This window comes from Oncorhynchus mykiss, chromosome 28 (genome assembly GCF_057628025.1).
Source record: "Oncorhynchus mykiss isolate SJ-2025 chromosome 28, ASM5762802v1, whole genome shotgun sequence".
In the NCBI taxonomy this organism is placed as follows: Eukaryota; Metazoa; Chordata; class Actinopteri; order Salmoniformes; family Salmonidae; genus Oncorhynchus; species Oncorhynchus mykiss.
In genome coordinates this window covers 16,748,438-16,769,422 of record NC_143049.1, presented here as the reverse complement: position 1 = coordinate 16,769,422, position 20,985 = coordinate 16,748,438, and the positions used below count along the sequence as shown (strand labels likewise).

Below are 20,985 nucleotides of genomic sequence, written 5' to 3'. Positions count from 1 at the left end.
CCCGATTGCTTAGTTTGGCCGGGCGGCAAACTCTAGGAAGAGTCTTGGTGGTTTCAAACTTCTTCCATTTGAGAATGATGGAGGTCACTGTGTTCGTGGGGACCTTCAATGCTGCCTTGACACAACCCTGTCTTGGAGCTCTACAGACAATTCCTTCGACCTTACGGCTTGGTTTTTGCTCTGACATGGACTGTCATCTGTGGAACCTTATATAGACAGGTGTGCGCCTTTCCAAATCATGTCCATTCAATTGAATTTACCACAGGTGGACTCCAATCAAGTTGTAGAATAATCTCATGGATGATCAATGGAAACAGGATGCACCTGAGTTCAATTTCGAGTTTCATAGCAAAGGGTCTGAATGCTAATGTAAATAAGGTATTTCTGTTTTTTTATTTTAATACATTTCCAAAAAAAATCTAAAAACCTGCTTTTGCTTTGTCATTATGGGGTAGTGTGTGTAGATTGATGTAGATTGATATCCATTTTAGAATAAGGCTGCAATGTAAAAAAAAATGTGGAAAAGGTGAAGGGGTCTGAATACTTTCTGAATGCATCATTGCTTTTGTGCTGAGATTTACTATTCATCAAGGCCACTTATAATAATGTTTAGGCTACCGATGTTGTCATCATTTGAACGTGGGGCTTTTATTTTAGGCTGGGGTATTCTTTTATTGTTGCTGTTATAAAAAAAATGGATGTTACCATGTTTCAAAATGTATTGGAAACATTTTTGTGTTTTTTTTTGTGTTTTTTGGTTTTTGCATATAGCGTAGAGTAACATTAACTAATGAAAATGCTAATGTGCCATATAAAAGAATTGTATTCAAATGTTACCAAAGGCATTCTTAAACACAACCAAATTGTTATTTTTGCAATAGTATACATATGAAATGTATTAATTACACTGCTAGAATGTTGCAGTCAGAATGACTTGAAGGCGGTTCCATTCACGGCCCAAAAACATTTGTTTGTGTTTATCTCTGTAATACTACTAGCCTCAATTTATGAAGTTTGCTTTAGCTAGCCCAGATTGGGAACCTATCTCCCACCCTCATAACTAGCTAAACTATTTCAGACTATCAATCAAGTTGGAGTAGTTAGCTTGATGATGCAGAGATGCAGGTTATTTAATATTTTTTTTTACATAGAGTTAAGCACAATGATTATGGCTCTAGATTGTAGGAAAAAGCTGTTTCAGGCGTTTGAAAAAGTATACATTCTCCAACTTATGGATGGGGGCCTGGCCCCCCTATGGACCAACCCCCAGCCATCCTCACGTACTTTGTGCCCCCTCAGATTTTTGGGGTGCATGATGCCCTGATTAGAAACCTGTGGTTTGAATTGAAGAGGGCAGTCCATAGGGGCAGACGAAGGATATCAAGAATCTGGAAAGGTTCTGTATGGAGCAACGGTCCCTCTAAATGTGTTGAATATTTGAAAATGTTTGTTTACAGTGTGTCACTCCACTCAGTCATTCAGGAGTGTTTCTGGTAATAGTCAGATGACTTACGCTCAGTTCAGTTTAATTCACTCTTATTTAAAACTAAAGCTCTTATCTACAGCTTACTTACCATGATTGTCATGCTTACCCTGTCAGTGTTTAAGCCCAAACAGGAGGGTAACTCAGTGTTTAAGCCTAAATCATGTCTGTGTCTGTCTTGCATAGTGCTGATCAGGCCCTGGACCGCTTTGCAATGAGGAAGTACTATGACGACAAGGTCTCAGCATTAATGACGCCCTCTCAGAAAAGGTAAGACCTCTTCTCAGGCATAATATGAATCTACTCTTTTAGTATTGAGAGAATGCCCATTGTGTGATCAGGACGGTGAGGTTAAGGTGTTTTCCCACACCCAACACACACACACACCCACACACATATCCCTCTCCGCCCACCTTAGGGCAAGTTCAGGTCCCTGTCCCACCTGAGCCAATAGAAAACATTTTGCGTGTCTTGGTCTTGTTAATTCATACCCATAGAAAAGGGCCCGTGATAATCATGCCATTGTGAGTAATTGAAACAGAATGGGATCCCGTGGTGACCTGGTGTAATCTTATCCTGCTGCATCACACTGAATCACTGTGACTCAGTCATACCCTGGGCGCCTTTGTAAGAATGTCCCCGTCACAAACACACAACCTCAATGGATCTTCAGAAAAGTAACATTCCCATGTGTGCTACAGTATCTCTGTTGTACTTGTCATGGTTGGACCCAGCCATTGATGTAATTGTTGTAAGTGATCTGTTGTTGTTTACGTTAACCTGCAGTATATGCAGAGGGGTTTAGCTAGTGAGGATCCTCTTGCTAGCTATTGTGTGGATTACTGTATCTCTACTATTCTGCCATGCCAGGTACGTTTGGATCCTGAACAGTCTCCTGAGTGGGTCGATGAAAATCAACGCCTCTCCACTGTTCTTGCATTGCATCATTCTACGTGGGATACCAAACTTTGACACTGCAGGAGGTAACTTACTGCCTGCTTTTGTTCACATATCGGCCCACTAGGATAAAAAAAAAAACATTCCACTCATTGAGAAGCTAGAAGTCTGACAAATAACTACCAATAAAATCCCTATGTGCTTGTCTAGAAAGAAATTGCCATTTTGGAAAGCTTGCATGCTAAATGAACCTGTCCTTTCCCTCGGACTGACACACGTGTATGCACGCACATGCACATACATGAACACGCACCACAGAATAACTAACATTTTTTTGTCTGCCAATAACATGGAGATTTTTTGTTGTTGATTTCACTTTGAATTTACGTTAGTTGACAATTCAACCAAATGTAAATACAAACTAGATGTTGAAATGACTTCTGTGCCCAGTGGGTGGTTTCTTGCAAGGTGGCAAATAAAACAACCAAATAAATCAACCTCTGATTTCTTGTCATTGAGAGAAATTTGTGAAGGGCAGATACGCTAGCTTGGTCACCGGGTCTGATTGGTAAATAAAGCTGTGTGTCATCAGCAAAACAGTGAAACTGAATGTTATATCTGTTTGGGCTTCTTGCAGTCAATTTGCAGTCTATAAATAAATGTTTTATAATGTTCCTGCCCCCCAACCATCCGCTCAAGAATAAATTGGCTGAATCTAGTTGATGATACCTGCCATAGTGAATAGGTGCTGGGGAAGATACTGAACCCCCGATGCTTACTGAGAAACATACGCCACATAGATATGACCTGAACAAGGATGTTGTGATAATTAGTATCAAACTGAGATCCAAAATAACTAGAATGGAGCATTCACCATTCATCTGTATTAGCCCACAAGATGCTTGAGGGAAAGTTATTATGCCATTTTGTTAGCACGTATTGTGAATTGAAACCAACCTGAATCAACGCTTGATAATACACAAATCTTACGATGCAGTTTATTGATATGAATAATATTCAAATAATTTTTGTTCCACACTTTTTTGCCATAATAGAATCATTTTTTCCCCAGTGTGTCGGCCATACCTGAAAGTCTACCAGGGAATGCAAGCTGTCTACTCCTCAGGGGTCTAGTAAGCACTCGTTTAAGTTTCCAATTCTGTTTGACAATAAGTGACACGTTTTCTTTTTTAATAACAATTTGTTGTTCTAATTTGCCCGCTCTCTGTGAGTGTCACTGAGTGAGTTAGACTCTGGCATTCCAGATCTTACAATGCCTGGATAGACAAGTATCAGCTAACCACATCATATGTTACATCAATCTGGTGCCTGACGGCACAGTCGATGACGTGGCACGCAACCTTTGGTTTAAGCATGCAACGTCTGAGCAGGGGAAGGCAACCTATGTCAACAAGGCAGCATGGTGCATCATTCAGAAATACACGTCTTTTCCATAAGACGTGCACACATTTTTATAATAGTTTTCCTTTGGAATGCAGCAGATAAAGCACGTGTGCATTTTTATCAAGACTTAACACAACTTTGGCATATGAATATTCAGAATCAGTCATTACTCCAGATGCTTGACATACGTCAGTTTGGATTGCACCGGGAGGCAGCCCTGTTTCAAAAGAAGTGCAATCACTTTTCACCTGGTGCAAACCAAGCCCCCAGTGTCCGGTCTGGAGTGTGGCGTCACCAGCTCTGCTGATCGGTTACTACGTAGCAACCGCAGGAGGTCGTGGCACCTTAATTGGGGAGGACGGGCTCGTGGTAATGACTGGAGCGGCATCAGTGGAATGGTATCAAATACATCAAACATGGTTTCCATGTGTTTGATGCCATTCTATTCGCTCTGTTCCAGCCATTATTATCAGCAGCCTCCACTGGTAGCAACCTAGCGGTGCCAAAAGCCCTGGTCTGATAGACTACAGTATGTAGCAAATTACGATCACAAGAACGGCCAACCTCAAAAAATGTAGACGGACGTTTTGGGCTCTAAAATGTGCTTATTATGATCAGGTTTAATCCCCACGGCGAATTATTTAAAAGTTCGCTACAAATCAAGATATATTTAATTAAATAGTGATCCCTTCTGACTACTATATTTGTCATCACGCAGGACCACATGTTGAGATAGACCGATCACTCATGCACACGCTTGTTGGCTGTTTATGTCCAAGTCTTCCGGTATTGATGCCGACGTCATCTAGCAGTGTTGGGTTAACTCTCCCAGGCAGGATGAAAATGACTATAATGTTGATCCTTTGTTAGTTACGGCCATTTTCACCATGATCTTTAGCTATTTATGGGTGCCATTCAGCCTCATTCAACAATATGGCGAGCTTCAAATTCAAATACTTCCGCCTTCATGAGCCATTGGGAGTTTTCCATTGAAATACGTGGACAACGTCAGCGCTATCACTATCTACTGGTTTTAATGTCTATGGTGCAAACTCTGTCCACCTGGGCCATCTGCCCACCAGGGAAACCTGGCCATCATAGCATGTTCTCTCTGATTGGTTGTTTGTCTCTATTACCCAGTCACATTGGGCCTGGACACAGAGACAGGATATGTATCAGTCTGGAACCTGCTCAGATGTTAAAGGGAGACATCATGGTAAGAATAACGTCTCATAGCATCACATAACATATCCTACAGAATGTACTGGGTATACCATACAAGAAGAAAGATACAAGTTACCGATTAAACTTACACACATAAAATAGTGAGAAAGTTTTTTTTGTACGGTCACATGAACACACACACAAACAGCTGTTACAACAGCCAGTCTTTCCATGTTCCTGCAGGTGAAGTGTTACCATAAGAGTGATGTCACTTTGGAGCGCGAGGCGATCTTCCGGCTCCAGTTCCACACAGGAGCAGTGCAGGGCTACAACCTGGTGTTCGAGAAAGAAGACATGGAGACTGCCAATAAAGGTCTACACACATTGCCGTCACAGGATTTAAAAAAACTACTGGACTTCCTTTGGGTTTGGCTCATCCATTAGTAAAAACCAATCATGTGTTCCCATAGACTGTAATGTATTATGGCTTTCTGGGAGAATCTCAGTCATAGGCAGAATCATTCATCTTTCTGTGGCATTCCAATGCATCCACACTCACTCCATTCCTTTGTGTTTCCTCTGCAGATCGCAGATTTCTGGCTTACGGGAAAGTGGAGCTGGTGTTCTCTGAGGGCCCGGAGAAAATCCCAGGTATTTTTCTAAACTCCTTAAACTCAGTTAGAAAAGCAGGAGGGTTTGAAAACCTCCAGACACATGGTCCTTTCACCACCCAGCTTCCCCCCTCGATCCCCCCTCTTTTCCCCTCGACCCCCTGCTGAGATGAGGATGTGGAAATCCGTAGAGGGGAAATGTAGTGTGAAGTGTTTGCTGACAGAGAGGTAAAGGAGCACAGCATGCCCTTCCTCCCAGCCCCACAGGAGGGAGCGTGTGTGTTGTGTGTGTTGAGTGTGTCTTTGCGTGCATATATGTGCTCTAAACAACTCATAAAATGTGACATTCCTTCAACTCTTAGTTGCAAGATGAAAACACTCTGACCACAAATCACTTACAGAAAATAAACAAAAATGGCTTCTGTCCACAGAAAGTTTAAACCTAGAAGAATGTCCCACTGATCCCTTGTTGTTGATTGAACCCTACAAGAATGTCCCACTTATTCCTTGATGTTGATTGGACCAAATAAGAGCGTCACACAATGATTCCTTGCTTTTAAATGGTATCCTGTAGGTGCAGAGCGCTGGCAGAACGGGGCAGACATAAGTGTGGACTACAACACAGCCGACCCTCTGACACGATGGGACTCCTACCAGAACATAATTGACGCGGAAGGTAACAGCATTAACTTGGACTTTCTTCTCCTCATTACAATGTGAAACATAAAGCTTCCAGTCACTCTGCATTAATATCATATTGTCCACCATAACTAACAACCAAGTTCATCAAGATAAACCAAGCAATATCTGTGGATCATGCACTTACATTGACCAATAGTGCCAGGAGTTTTATCTGACCGCATTACTTGATGAGTAAAATCTCTGGGCCATATCTAGGCTCTCTCTGTCAGGAACAATTCTCGATCCTAGCTACATGCTACATTTTTAACAACACAGGTCCATGTACACCCATTAAAAGCAAACAAATCTGGGTCAGTCAATGTCTGCTTTCTAAATAAATGCAGATCCTTCCTTAGAGGGCCAAGTGACAACTACAGTATTTTTTTCAATGCAGAGCTTCCAGCGAGACAGATCTCACAGCAACCCTGTAAACCTCATGTTAGTCTCAGTACTGCAGAGCATGATAGATTTTGGGGTGAGTTTGTAAATTCCCTCTGGCCATCTACTCCGATTTCAGAGCACTCTCGTCTGTGTGCCAGAGCGCAGAATAACTGGTGAATTTACGATCGCTTAACACCAGTTGAATATGGCCGATGTCAGTAAACATTGGTAAGAAAGCGTAATTAAAATTTTTCCAGCAGTATAGTTAGTCACCAATGCTCTGGATAAAATGAAAACAGCCTAACCAGCTTTGCAAGGGCGAGTAAAATGTTCAGAGTGAGCTGTTCTCATTTGTGTCTGGAAGTAGGTAGCAAGCTTGCCAACGTTAGCCAGTTAGCGTGGGTGCTTGACTGCGCGTTGTTAGGGGTGTGTTTGTAAATTCAAATTGGAGTGCCAGAGTGCGCTCCGTGTACTCTCTGGGTGTTTGTAAATTCAGAGTGTTGTCAGATTGTCCGTTCGTAGCGCACACTGTTGAGCGTTGCTAAATTCATCAGTTATTCTGCACTCTGGCACATTCAGACGAGAGTGCTCCGAAATCGGAGTAGATAGCCAGAGTGAATTTATGAACGCACCCATTACCATTAGGTAAAACCATTAACGTAGTCAGTCTCCACCGTCTTGGTTTATGTGGCTTTACTTGTACCAGGGCAATTCCTATGGAAACATTCTTTATTTACAATGGTAAACAGAGGAAATGAAAGATAGTATCTTTCCCTTGGTGTACCAAATGCAGAAGATTCAAATCAAACTTTATTTGTCACATTCGCCGAATACAACAGGTGTAGTAGACCTTACCGTGAAATGCTTAACCCTCCTGCTGTGTTCCGGTGGAATTGGACCAATTCACAAAACATAGTTCATTTAATCAGATTGTCATAAGGTTCCATGACTTTGTCCACAAAGGGCATCTGAACACAGAAGATACATGTTGATGATCTTCATAACATTTTGTGTGTTTTATTTAACCTGTGGTGTTCCCAGTCTAAAATGACCGGTCATTAGAAATGAATGGGTGAGTCTACAATTAGTGTATAAAATTGAGTTCAGGCACATGCCCATCCATCAGATGGACACACTTCCTCTCCCAGACCCCCACATGCATGTGTGTTTGAGCACACAGACACACACACACACACACACCTCACTCCCCTTCTTGGCTTCCATGGCAACCCCCACAGGAACCTTTCTGCAATATAATCTTTCATCCAAGGAAACCACACCTGTTGGCATTCTCACAATAAATCGCAACATTGTTTCAATAATCTATAGAACTTTTCTTGCAGCTCTGGTACATAAAGCTTTTTTGAGGCCTTGCTCACAATTAATTCTGTGGCAGCACAATGACCAAACTATATACTGTATGTGAGGCTCTTGATCATATCTTTGATCATAACACTGGTGAGGAGGAGAGAGTTGTTGTTAAACTTTGACACAAAATAGTCTGTGATAAATAGCACAATATGTTTCATCTGAGTATTTGTTATAGTCAAAATAATCCATACGTTATGCTTTTTTTACTCAAAACAAGTTTTATGAGCTCAGGTCAATGAGGCCTTCAGGCCATAAAAAGCAAATAGAAGTTCAAAACTTGTAATGTTCACAATAACTTAAGTTGATAAAAAAAAAGATGTAACACAACATTAGGTGATAATATATATATTATTATGGATTTATAATCAGCTATAATGGGGAGGTCATATTGGATCGGGACACAGCAACGAACACAACAGGAGGGTTAATTACAAGCCTTTAACCTACAGTGCAGTTCAATAAAGAGTTAAGAAAATATTGACCAAATAAAATAAAATAAAAAATTATAAAATAGTAACACAATAAATAACAATAACGAGGCTATATACCAAGTCAATGTGCAGGGTTACAGGTTAGTCGAGGTCATTTGTACATGTAGGTAGGGGTGAAGTGGGCGGGGGGGTGGTGTCAATGTAAATAGTCCGGGTGGCCATTTTATTAATTGTTCAGCAGTCTTATAGCTTGGGGGTAGAAGCTGTTAAGGAGCCTTTTTGTCCTAGACTTGGCGCTCCAGTACCGCTTGCCGTGTGGTAACAGAGAGAACAGTCTATGACTTGTGTGACTGGAGTCTAACATTTTTTGGGGGCTTTCCTCTGACAATATATAGGTCCTGGATGGCAGGAAGCTTGGCTCCAGTGATGTATTAGGCCGTACGCACTACCCTCTATAGCGCCTTCTGGTCAGATGCCGAGCAGTTGCCATACCAGGTGGTGATTCAACCATGCTCTAGATGGTGCAGCTGTAGAACCTTTTGAGGATCTGAGTACCCATGCCGAATCTTTTCAGCCTCCTGAAGGGGAAAATGTGTTGTTGTGCCCTCTTCATGACTGTCTTGGTTTGTTTGGACCATGATAGTTCGTTGGTGATGTGGACACCAAGGAACTTGACACTCTCGACCCACTCCTAAACAGCCTGTCGATGTTAATGGGGGCCTGTTCGGCCACCTTTTCCTGTAGTCCACGATCAGCTCCTTTGTCTTGCTCACATTGAGGGAGAGGTTGCTGTCCTGGCACCACACTGCCAGGTCTCTGACCTCCTCCCTAGAGGCTGTCTCATTGTTGTCGGTGATCAGGCCTACCACTGTTGTGTCATCAGCAAACTTAATAATGGTGTTGGAGTCGTGTTTGGCCACGCAGTCGTGGGTGAACAAGGAGTACAGGAGGGGACTAAGCACGCACCCCTGAGGGGCCCCTGTGTTGAGAATCAGCGTGGCATACGTTACCACCTGGGGGCAGCCTGTCAGGAAGTCCAGGATCTAGTTGCAGAGGGAGGTGTCCCAGGGTCTTTAGCTTAGTGATGAGCTTTGTGGGCCCTATGGTGTTGAATGCTGAGCTGTAGTCAATGAACAGCATTCTCACATAAGTGTTCCTTTTGTCCAGGTGGGAAAGGGCAGTGTGGAGTGCGATTGAGATTGCATCATTTGTGGATCTTTTGGGGCGGTATGCGAATTGGAGTGGGTTAAGGGTATACAGGATGATGCTGTTGATGTGAGCCATGACCAGCCTTTCAAAGCACTTCGTGGCTACCAACGTGAGTGCTAAGGGGCGGTAGTCATTTAGGCAGGTTATCTTCGCTTCCTTGAAACATGTAGGTATTACAAACTCGGTCAGGGAGAGGTTGAAAATGTCAGTGAAGACACTTGCCAGTTGGTCCGCGGATGCTTTGAGTACACGTCCTGGAATATCTAACTATGCATTCTCAGAAGGCAGCCCGACCTCTGCCCCCTTTTTCTCCATATTTTTCTTCACGCAAATGATGTGGATTTTGGCCTGTTCCTGAGAAAGCAGTATATCCTTCACAGTGCCTGTTTGCAGGTAGTTTCTGGATGCTCTTTGCAGTGTTAGTACCATAGGGAATATGGAAGCACTGGAAAAGTAGTTCCCTAGAGATTATTATAATTGTTTTATCAAATGAATGGGCGTGCTTCGACCAACCCAGTTACACAGACGCGGGTGTGATCTCTCACTCACTCACTCACTCACTCACTCACTCACAGGGCATCCCTTGCTGCTCTGCCAAATCTTTCCTCTCAGCCGGTGAATTCACAACAACTCACCAGAATAGAGAAATATGGTGACATTAAAACATGAATCCACCCAGGCCTGTTATACAATAAGCATTTTATATACAATACCAATATAATCCATTTGATAATAAAGACAACTAGTTATAGTTGCTTTATTTGAGAAACTACTACACAATCTTAAAGTGAGGTCAGCTTTTATGTTTGAAGTGCTAGATCAAGAGTCTCTGGGCATGTAATGAAAGAGCAAACATTGGATGTGAAAAGATTAATTAAAGGCAAACAACAGCCTAAAAAACTATTTTTCACTTTCTCCTTTTCATTGAGTCAGTGAGGCATTCCTGTGGAATATTTACAGCCTTGTTTTCTCATGTAAACTCTAGACTAGAGACGAAAGACTGGGAGCTCTACTGGAATTCAGCTGCTACTTACCAGTCTGTTTGATTTGGCAGCTCCCAGTGTCCCTCTGACTGCCTGTCAATCAGCTTAAAGACAGCTTACCACTTCAGTGTTAGGTATGTGGAAGGACAACATCATTTACTTCAATGGCTTTTTAAATTCCCCTTCCCCCCCATTCAAAATGTGGGTTTATCCACTAGTGTGAAGTATTGTGTTTGATTATGGGTTGTTCTTTATTGAGGGATATAATGCTTTACCTCACACAACATCGCGGAAACTGCTCTACTTTTTCCGGGATCGATTTTCTCCCCATCAATAGAAACAAATCCAGCCAATGTGTGTTTTTTAAATATTTTTTTAAACAAGTGTACATGCATCAGAGGAGGTCCAAGCAATCAATGTATGTCAACATCGACATAACCCCATTTGAGCCAATTACAAGAGAAAGTCTAGGCCACAACAGACTTGTCCTGTACCGAGGGCTCCCCCCTCTCTCCCCTCTGTTACTGCATCTAGCTCCCAGTAAGAGAGTGAGTCAAACCAGAGCCATGGAACAGGGCCCTGGTTTGACTGCTGGATTAACGAGGAATGTGTTAGCTGAGGGCCGTCTGGCTGGACCCCAAACGGGAGCCCAAACAGAAGCTAGGCCAAGTCACGCAGGCCAGGGGTGAAGGAAATGGGGATGGTGATGATGATGGTTAAATAAGCTTTATGACTCACAGGCCTGGCATACAGTATGAGAGGAGGAGGAGGGATGGTAGATGGTAATGACACGGATGTGAATGGAGCAGGAGTGACAGCAGGGTCATTTCGGAGGTGTAGCAACAACAATTCTTCTGGGGGTAAAGAATAGTTGGTAGTCGGAGCAACAGTTTTGCTGCCACATTCCCATTTGCCTTGTGTTTACAGAGTGTCAAGTGTTTTTTTAACAACATAATAACCTAAGAAAATTGACAATTTAGAACAAAAAGTTGTTCGATAAATTCCGACATAAAATGTAGATTTAGGATAGATGAAATGGTTCAAAGATGAAGACATCCTGATGGGGCCATACTTGGTTAACCATCTATGGACCTCAGTCTTGCCAATGTGTGTCTTCTGATATAAAAAAAACTGTCAAAACAATTGTTGAACCCCATAATTGAGGTTAGGGCACATCTGTTTCCATGCTGGGGTTGTACGGACGCCAGGCATGTCATTTCATGATACACGAGAGCGAAAGAAAAACAACCTGGCTATCCCAGGGGTTTCATAAACCGGCAGAGAGCGCCCAACTAGAAGGTAGGCTTGCTCTAATTAAAAAGTCTGTCTTTACGGTGTGAAAGAAAGAGGGATGGAAGAGAGGGAAAGGAATGTTGTTTTCATTCTCAGACCCTCTCTGCCTCTCGTTCTCTCTGTGTACCTCTCTTCCTCCCTCCTGGCAGAGTAGTACCCTGATGCAGCCAGGGCATGAGGTCGGATTACAGCTCACCCCAGGGCCCGGCCCCACCCCCCTGCCCCCACCCCCTTGCCCCTCCCGACTTGTTTACATTCTTCTGTCCATATTTGGAGAACTCAAGGTCCCCCATTGTGTGGAGTGCAAACACCCTCACCTTCCTTCTCACTGCTAGGAGAGAGGGAGAGTAGAGCCAGTGTGTGTGGTGGAAGACCTCTGTGGGTTTCTGATCCTGGTCACTATCTCTCAGCTAAACTTCCTACTCTTCATTTCCCATCCTCCTCTCCATATCATCTCTCTGTTTCTCTGTATTGGTATGCGGGAGATGGTGGTTGTCTGGTGCACTTATTTACCTGCAGTCGGTGAAGGAGAAGGTTAGAGCTGTGGCTGCATTGCTTTCTTGAATGAGAAGGTTAGAGCTGTGGCTGCATTACTTTCTTGAATGAGAAGGTTAGAGCTGTGGCTGCATGACTTTCTTGAATGAGAAAGGGGATTGTGAAAGAAGAGTAGGAGGGGGGGAGGGGGAGAGAGAAGTGGGAGGGTGACATACTGAGGGAGAGAGTGGAGGGATGACATATGTCTTCAGAAGTGTTACCACCTTGCCAGTTGGATTGTTGTAGAGGGATCTGTTGGACTACTCCTCAGAGTTTGGACCTGGACTGTAGCCTGGTGAGGAGGCCTGAGACATGCTGTAGAGAGTCAGATGTGAGTTCCAGAGAACTGTGTGTGTGTGTGTGTGTGTGTGTGTGTGTGTGTGTGTGTGAGGGGGAGGGTATAATTTATCATGCGTGTCTAGTATTCGGATCCTACTACAGCCCTGTTTGCTTCAGGAAAGGGAAGTAATTCACGCCGCTAGATTGAGACAAAGGCATGTCCTTTGTCGAACTACAGGCGAGTGACACTGATTATGGAATGGTGCTTTTAACCTCGACTTCACCACAGCTTTTGGTTGCACTTGAAATATGTACGTTGAACTCGATTCGGTAAGCACTGACCAGGCTCCTTGTCCTGTTAGCTAACTCAAAGTCTTTTGTTTTTCCCAGGGTCATTTATCAGAGTCCTGAGAGAGGGCGCAGGTGGATTTTACTGTGCTGCTTTCCATTTGACCTCTGACTGTAGTTCACTTTTTCTGCTGAGGGTCGAACATACAGTATGTTGCAGGGTCAGAGGGCGGCGGGGAACGGTAAGTAAATCACGCCACGGTGAGGAATGCAGAGGTCAAACATAGTGGCTGACTGGCCACGGACTCAACAGTACCTTGACTGCCGGATATCAGCTCACAGGCAGACAGTTGGATGGGTGCTTGGCTTTCATTACCAGTTGCTTATATAACCTGAACACGAGGAACACCTTTGTCTAACGTGCAGCACAAGGTACGAACGAGAGTTATAGTGCTTGATAAGAGTTAAAGTGCAAGTTTTATGCTTTTATTTCATTAGAATGGTTAGACTCCATGATTAGTTTTGCCGTTTGTGTCGTTTTGGTTTGAGATTGACGGGAAACTATTCAGTGGTGCACAGTTGTCTGGGAGAACGCTCTTGTTGTGTGCAGTGAGAAGTGCTGATCATTCCCATGCTTTGCTATTCTTACAACCTGTAGTCTACTCATTGTCCACCAGCTCTGTAAATGGGTCATGAGAGAAGAATGTCTCACTTATTTTCATAACTCTCAGTTGATGTGTGTGTTCATTTGTGTCTTTGTACGTTTGTGGAACCCTGTTTGTTTTTATCAGACAGCTGTACTTGTTGTTCAGTGAACTTATTTGTCTATGTGAAAAAATGATTGTCTTTTGTGGTCATGTGAGCGTCTTTGTGGTCATCTACCTGTACATATGTGTGTCCATGTGTTTGTGAGTGGTGATGTCTGTGTGTGTCTCCGTACCAGCTGACTGCTTGAAGCCGCTGCATCTCTTGTTGTTCCAGTGCCCCGCTCTCAGGGACTGGCCCAGGACAAAGCCTCCCCATCCAAAAGGAGCCCTAACGGGGAAGGATCCACCACCGTGACCCTGGCCCGTGGAGCCCACCAAGCCACTTCTACCACCAGCAGTCCCGACCACAGCGACCACGCCCTGTCAGCCAGCAGCGACTCAGGCCTGTCCAGTACCTCTCTGTGGACTGACAAACCCCCAGCCCCCATCACCACAACCACCAGCTCCAGGCCCCAGCAAGGCCCCAGCCGTCAGGAGAAGGCCCAGCTGAAGCGCCTGCTGAGCGGGTTCGGCCTGGAGGAGATGTCTGAGTGCGGAGGAGGGGGGCCAGGAGTGATGACCATACAGAAACGGGCCCCAGCCCAGGTGCATGGCAACGGGGACCTGCGGCCCCCCAGGGAGAGGGAGACGGACATCCTGGATGATGAGGTCCTCCTGTCGGGTCACGACCTGCGCAGCGTGGACAGCCTCGGGACCCTGTCGTCCTCCTGCCACAAGAGCAGCCAGAACTCCTTGCTTTCAGATGGCTTCGGTAGCCCTGGGGGAGAGGAGCACCAGCTCCACCACCACCAACCCCAGCACCACCACCCAGCCCCGGCCACAATGGAGGAGTACGAGAGAGCCTACGCAGAGGCCCGGAGGAGCTGCTTTGGCCAGAGGAGTGCCTCGGTCTCCACCCCCGCCACCGCCATGCCGATGCCCAAGCAGCAGGTCTACCGGCAGGGCAGCTACTCCACACACACCTGGGTGCGCCAACAGCAGATGGTAGCAGCCCATCAGTATGCCTACCTGCAGGCCGAGGAGGGTGAGGAGAGGGAGAGGTACCCAGGGGACAACAAACCACAAGGGGGAAGCCCACCCAAACCTCCAACCCCTACAGTGTCACAACAAGGACCCGTGCTGAGTATGAACACTGCTGCCTTGAGAACGGTGGTGGCACCACAGACACACAATGAGCAGCCTCCTGCAGTCGTCAACAATAACAACAACAGCCGAGACGAAGAGTTCAACTCTTTGACTGTGGACATTGATAACTCCATCGACCAGCTCAACCAGTTGATCATGGACCTGGACCCCACGTTCGTGCCTGTCCCCACACGCTCCAGCTCGGTCAAGAGGAACGGCGGGGAGCATGTGAATGGCTCAGCCACCACAAACGCCACCTCCACCACCTCCACCGGGTGCCCCAACGGAGTCAGTCCCAGAGTCACAGAGAACAGTACAGCCGCATTGCAAAGCACACAGCCGTCAGGTAAGACAGCAAGTTCTGGGTGTGGTGATTGGTGGCGGTGGTGATATGAGTGGTGGTGGTTGTAATAATGGTGATGTTTTACAATAGTACTGGTGGTAGTAATGTTAGTGGTGGTGGTGGAAATGTGATCCAACATCTGCACACAGCAGAGCATCATGAAAGAAATGGTGGTGGTAAGAAATCAATGACACGATTGAAGCGTTGGTGATGTTTCTTTTCAAATCCTCACTTCCCTTACAACACAATGTTAACTTTTCCCAAACACATCGTTGCTCTCTCCTACCTTGAGAGCTGTTAGTCAATGTAAATAGCAGGCTTCCTGCCAGCTTTTCAGATGATTTCTGCGCGTTTCTGAGGAATAGGCCGTTGTCGAGGCTTGTCTGTGTACAACTGTCTCACTCGGAGAGCAAGATCGAGAGAGATGACTGTCATCGGCTCTGTAGATCTAGGCTCACAGCTCTCAGCTCAGGTGCTCACTGAAGCCACTTTTATCAGTAGAGACGCCAGCTTGACGTGTCTTGCTTTCAGAAGACGGAATATTACAGCTGTTAGAGTCAATGTCAGCAGGTCCCCTTGCATGTTGTCCACCTAAAAGAATAGAAAACCCCAAAAAGTGGAGGAATATTCTAACTTACTTGTATGTTTTGAATATTACAATAGTTTCCCTCTAATAACCCTTATGTACAGATCAGCTGCCAAATGTTGTATTTCCTCTGGATATTGGCCTGACTGATATTATGCCATTGGACACAGACTGAAACAATGTGCCAAAGAATCCTAGGAATGTTAAGTACTTATCAGTGACTGAAAAGTTGCCTAGGTCTTCCACCAGCTTTGGACCTTAGCCATTCACAGTGTTTTGGTCTGTAATCTGAAATCAGCTAATTTCACTATCTCACTTTTGTTTGTTTCCCACTATCAGCAATACGTATTTTACAGCTAGCTATTCAAATGCGCATATGCAATCTTACACTCTTACTAAAACCACAAATGTTCTGTCATTTTTCATTTCACCAAACGTAGCTGTATCTTAAGTTGTTAAACTTGTGAATGTTGTTGACTCAAGGACGGCAGTGCATTCATTGACTCTGGAACTGTGGTCCACCATTTTGTTTCTAACTGGAGTGTGGTCTGGCCGTCAGTAGAGTGTGAATCACTTTAAGATATTTACCTGGAGCAGCCAGTGGGAACAGAAAGAGGTGAGCACAGTGCCGGGAGGAGGACCAAGGAATTTCCAAGCAAGGAACAAGTGTGCCTTGAGGCATTGCATTTTTCATCTGATTCCAGATACTTGTACCTGTCTGTGCATATTGGCTACATACTCTAGAAAGCCTAGACACACAGCACAGTATAGTACAGGAACACTCTGTGTTTAGTTTATTTACAAAAATGCAATCTATGAAAAATGGCCATATACAGTGTCTTCAGAAAGTATTCAAAGCCTTTGACTTTTCCATATTTTGTTGTGTTACAGACAGAACTTAAAATCGATTAAATGCAGATTTTGTGTCACTGTCCTACACACAATAGCCCAACATGTCAAAGGGGAATCATGTTTTTAGACCATTACAAATCAAAAGCTGAAATGTCTTGAGTCATTTCAGAGCCCCTTTGTTATGGCAATACACCCAGTCAGTACACCCAGTCAATGCACCCAGTCACTACACCCAGTCAATACACCCAGTCAATACACCCAGTCAATACACCCAGTCACTACACCCAGTCAATACACCCAGTCACTACAAATATACAGGTGTCCTTCCCAACTCAGTTGCTGGAGAGGAAGGAAACCCCTCAAGGATTTCACCCTAAAGCCAATGGTGACTTTAAAACAGTTAGAGTTTAATTCCTGTGATAGGAGAAAACTGAGGATGGATCAACAACATTGTAGTTACTACACAATACTTACCTACATGAATAAAGCATGTACAGAACAAAAATATTCCAAATGATGCATCCTTTCTGCAATAAGGCACTAAAGTAAAACTGCAAAAAATGTTGCAAATAAATACTCTTTATGTCCTGAACACAAAGGACATAAAGAGGGGCAAATCCTACACAACACATTACTGAGTTCCACTCTCCATATTTTCAAGCATGATGGGGGCTAAATAATGTTATGGATGTCATCTGAGTTTATTTTACCTTTATTTAACTAGGCAAGTCAGTTAAGAGCAAATTCTTATTTTCAATGACAGCCTAGGAACAGTGGGTTAACTGCCTGTTCAGGGGCAGAACGACAGATTAGTGCCAGGTTTGAACTTCCAACCTTCTGGTTACTAGTCCAACGCTCTAACCACTAGGCTACCCTGCCACCCCAGGATAAAAATAAATAAAATAAACAGAATAGATATAAGCACAGGCAAAATCCTACAGGAAAACCTGGTTCATTCTGCTTTCCAACAGACACTGGGAGACAAATTCACTTTTCAGCAGGATAATAACCTAAAGCACAAGGCCAAATATACATGGAGTTGCATACCAAGATGATATTGAATGTTCCTGAGTGGCCTAATTGCAGTGTTGACTTAAAGCTGCTTGAAAATCAATGGCAAGACTTGAAAATGGCTGTCTAACAATGATCAACAACCAACGTGACAAAGCTTGAGGGTTTGTTTTTATAACAACGTGCAAATATTGTAAAATCCAGGTGTGTAAAGCTTTTAGCGACTCACAGTTAGTGCATTCATCTTAAGATATCTTGGTGGGACAACCACATATTACAGTCATAGTAAGTTCATTTTTTCCTCAATAAAATAGCAAAGTCTAAGCTAGTAAGGGGGAAGGGGTCAAGTGTGAGTTTAAGTTTGAAGAGGTAGGGTTTCAGATTTTTTGGGAAGATGGACAGGGTCTCTGCTGTCCTTGTTCCACCATTGGGGTGACAGGTCAGAGAAGAACTCTCCCACCACTTAAGGGTGGGAGGGCCAAGAGACCAGAGGTGGCAGAACAGAATGCTCGGTTTGGGGTGTAGGGGTTGAGCATCAAATCAAATGTATTTATAAGGCCCTTTTTACATCAGCAGATGTCACAAAGAGCTTATACAGAAACCTAGCCCAAAACCCCAAATAGCAAGCAATGCAGATGTGGCTAGGAAAAACTCCCTAGAAAGGCAGGACCTCAGCAGTAAATGTCAGTTGGCTTTTCATTGCCGAGCATTCAGAGGTCGAGACAGCAGGTGAGAGAGAGAGAGAGAGATGGGATAATTAGAGGAAGCATACTTAAGTTCACACAGGACATCAGATAAGACAGTAGAATTTCACCAGATAGGCCAGACTGACCCTAGCACCCCAACTATTGAAGCTTAGCTACTAGAGGCTGAGACAGGGGTGATAGGGGGACACCGTAGCCCTGTCCGACGATACACCCGGAAAGAGCCAACCAGGCAGGATTAAACCCCACCCACTTTGCCAAAGCACAGCCTCCACACCACTAGAGGGATATCAACAGACCACCAACTTACTACCCTGAGACAAGGCTGAGTATAGCCCACGAAGATCTCTTTCACCTCATGAGCTCGAGGGAGGCGCAAAACCGGACAGGAAGATCACGTCAGTGACTCAACCCACTCAAGTCGAGTATAGCGAAAAAAACCTGGAACTACGTGATGGCATGGATGAGCACTAGTAAGCCAGTGACTCAGCCCCCGTAATTGGGTCAGAGGCAGAAAACCCCAGTGGAGAGAGTGGAGCCGACCAGGCAGAGACAGCAAGGGTGTCTCTAGTGCCTTGCCATTCACCTTCGAACCCCTGGGTCAGACTACACTCAATCATAGGATCTACTGAAGAGATGAGTCTTCAGTAAAGACTTAAAGGTTGAGACCTAGTCTGCGTGTCTCACATAGATAAGCAGACCATTCCATGAAAATGTAGCTCTAGGTGAAGCCCTGCCTCCAGCTGTTTGCTTAGAAATTCTAGGGACAATAAGAAGGCCGCGTCTTGTGACCGTAGAGTACGTGTAGGTATGTACGGCAGAACCAGATCGGAGAGTCCATGAAATCCTTTGAAGGTTAGCAGTAAAGCCTTGAAATCAGCCCTAGACTTAACAGTAAGCCATTGTAGAGGGGCTAGCACATAATATGATTTATTTGTTGTTCTAGTCAATATTCTAGCAGCCGTATTCAGCACTAACTGAAGTTTATTTAGTGCTTTATCCGGGTAGCCAGAGAGTAGAGCATTGCAGTAGTCTAATCTAGAAGTGACAAAAGCATGGATTAGCTTTTATGCATAATTTTGGGACAAAAAAAATACGAAGATGGAAAAAAGCTGGCCTTGAAAATTTCTTGAAATGTTCGTCAAAAATGAGATCAGGATTCATAGTAACGCTGAGGTCCTTCACAGTTTTATTTGAGACGACTGTACAACCACCTAGAGTAATTGTCAGCTCAAACAGCAGATCTCTTTGTTTCTTGGGACATATAATTAGCATCTCTGTTCTGCCCTAGTTTAAAAGTAAAATATTTGCTGCCATCCACTTCCTTATGTCTGAAATACAGGCTTCCAGGGTAGGCAATTTTGGGCCTTCACCATGTTTCATCGAATTGTACAGCTGTGTGTTGTCCGCATAGCAGTGAAAGTTGTGTTCCAAATTACATCACCAAGGGGTAGTTTATAGTGAAAACAATTTTGGTTCTAAAACGAAACCTTGAGGAACACACTGAAACTTGTCATTGATAAACCATCCACAGAGACAAACTTATATCTTTCAGACAGATAAGACCTAAACCAGCCAAGAACTTGTCCGTGTAGACCAAATAGGGTTTCTAATCTCTCCAAAAATTGTGGTGATCGATAGTGTCAAAAGCAACACTAAGGTCTAGGAGCACGATGAAAGATGCAGAGCCTTGGACTGATGCCATTAAAAGGTCATTTAACACCTTCGCGAGCGCAGTCTCATTAGTATGATAGGGTCTAAAACCAGACTGTATAAATTATTTGTCTTCAGGAAGTCAGTTGAAGTGCAACAGCTTTTTCCCCAAAAACTGAGAGGAATGGGAGATTCGATAAAGACTGATTAGTTGTAAAAAAAAAATACCGGTCAAGGTCTGTCTTTTTCAGGAAAGGCTTTATTACTGCCAATTTTAGTGAGTTTGGTATAGACCCGGAGAATAGGAGCCGTTTATTATGTTCAACATAGGAGGGCCAAGCACAGGAAGTAGCTCTTTCAGTAGTTTAGTTGGAATAGGGTAAGGTTTAGAGGCCATGACTGTTTTTGTGAATGTGTCGAGAGATACAGGATTAAAAAACTTGAGTGTCTCTATTGATCCTTGGTCCTGGCAGTTCTGTGCAGATTTAGGACAACGGAGTTTTGGAGAAATACGAAGACTTATATAGGTCTCCGTAATTTCCTTTCTAATGATCAGGATCTTTTTGTCGAAGCAGTTAATGAATTCATCACTGCTGAAGTGAAGGCCATCCTCACTTGGGGAATGCTGCTTATTAGTTATATTTGCGACAGTATCAAAATAGATTTTGGATTGATTTTAATCTCTTCAATTATGTTGGAAAAGTAGGTTTCCTCGAGCAGACGTGAGGGCTCTTCGATGTTGAACGGTACTGTCTTTCCAAGATAGTCGGAAGATACCAATTCCGATATCATACTGTATCTACACACTCGCTTAGAGATACATAATATGTACAGTGGGGAGAACAAGTATTTGATACACTGCCAATTTTGCAGGTTTTCCTTCTTACAAAGCATGTAGAGGTCTGTAATTTTTTGTCATAGGTACACTTCAACTG

At 44.0% G+C, this 20,985-nt stretch overlaps 1 protein-coding gene across 5 annotated transcripts in view; it reads left to right on the top strand.

Moving 5' to 3' along the window:
- The window catches only part of LOC110508633 (tensin-3), an 84,971-nt gene that overhangs the window by 29,119 nt on the left and 34,867 nt on the right, over positions 1-20,985 (top strand). Inside the window, exons 6-13 of one of the 5 annotated variants that reach the window (XM_021589288.3) lie at positions 1,670-1,753; positions 2,354-2,466; positions 3,453-3,513; positions 4,925-5,000; positions 5,192-5,321; positions 5,534-5,599; positions 6,134-6,235; positions 13,991-15,247. In XM_021589288.3, the coding sequence (XP_021444963.3) occupies positions 1,670-1,753; positions 2,354-2,466; positions 3,453-3,513; positions 4,925-5,000; positions 5,192-5,321; positions 5,534-5,599; positions 6,134-6,235; positions 13,991-15,247 (1,889 nt within the window). Of the gene's footprint in view, positions 1-1,669; positions 1,754-2,353; positions 2,467-3,452; positions 3,514-4,924; positions 5,001-5,191; positions 5,322-5,533; positions 5,600-6,133; positions 6,236-12,235; positions 13,442-13,990; positions 15,248-20,985 lie in introns of those variants that run through there. The other 4 variants (XM_090225511.1, XM_090225512.1, XM_090225514.1 and 1 more) reach the window with 4 other exon arrangements.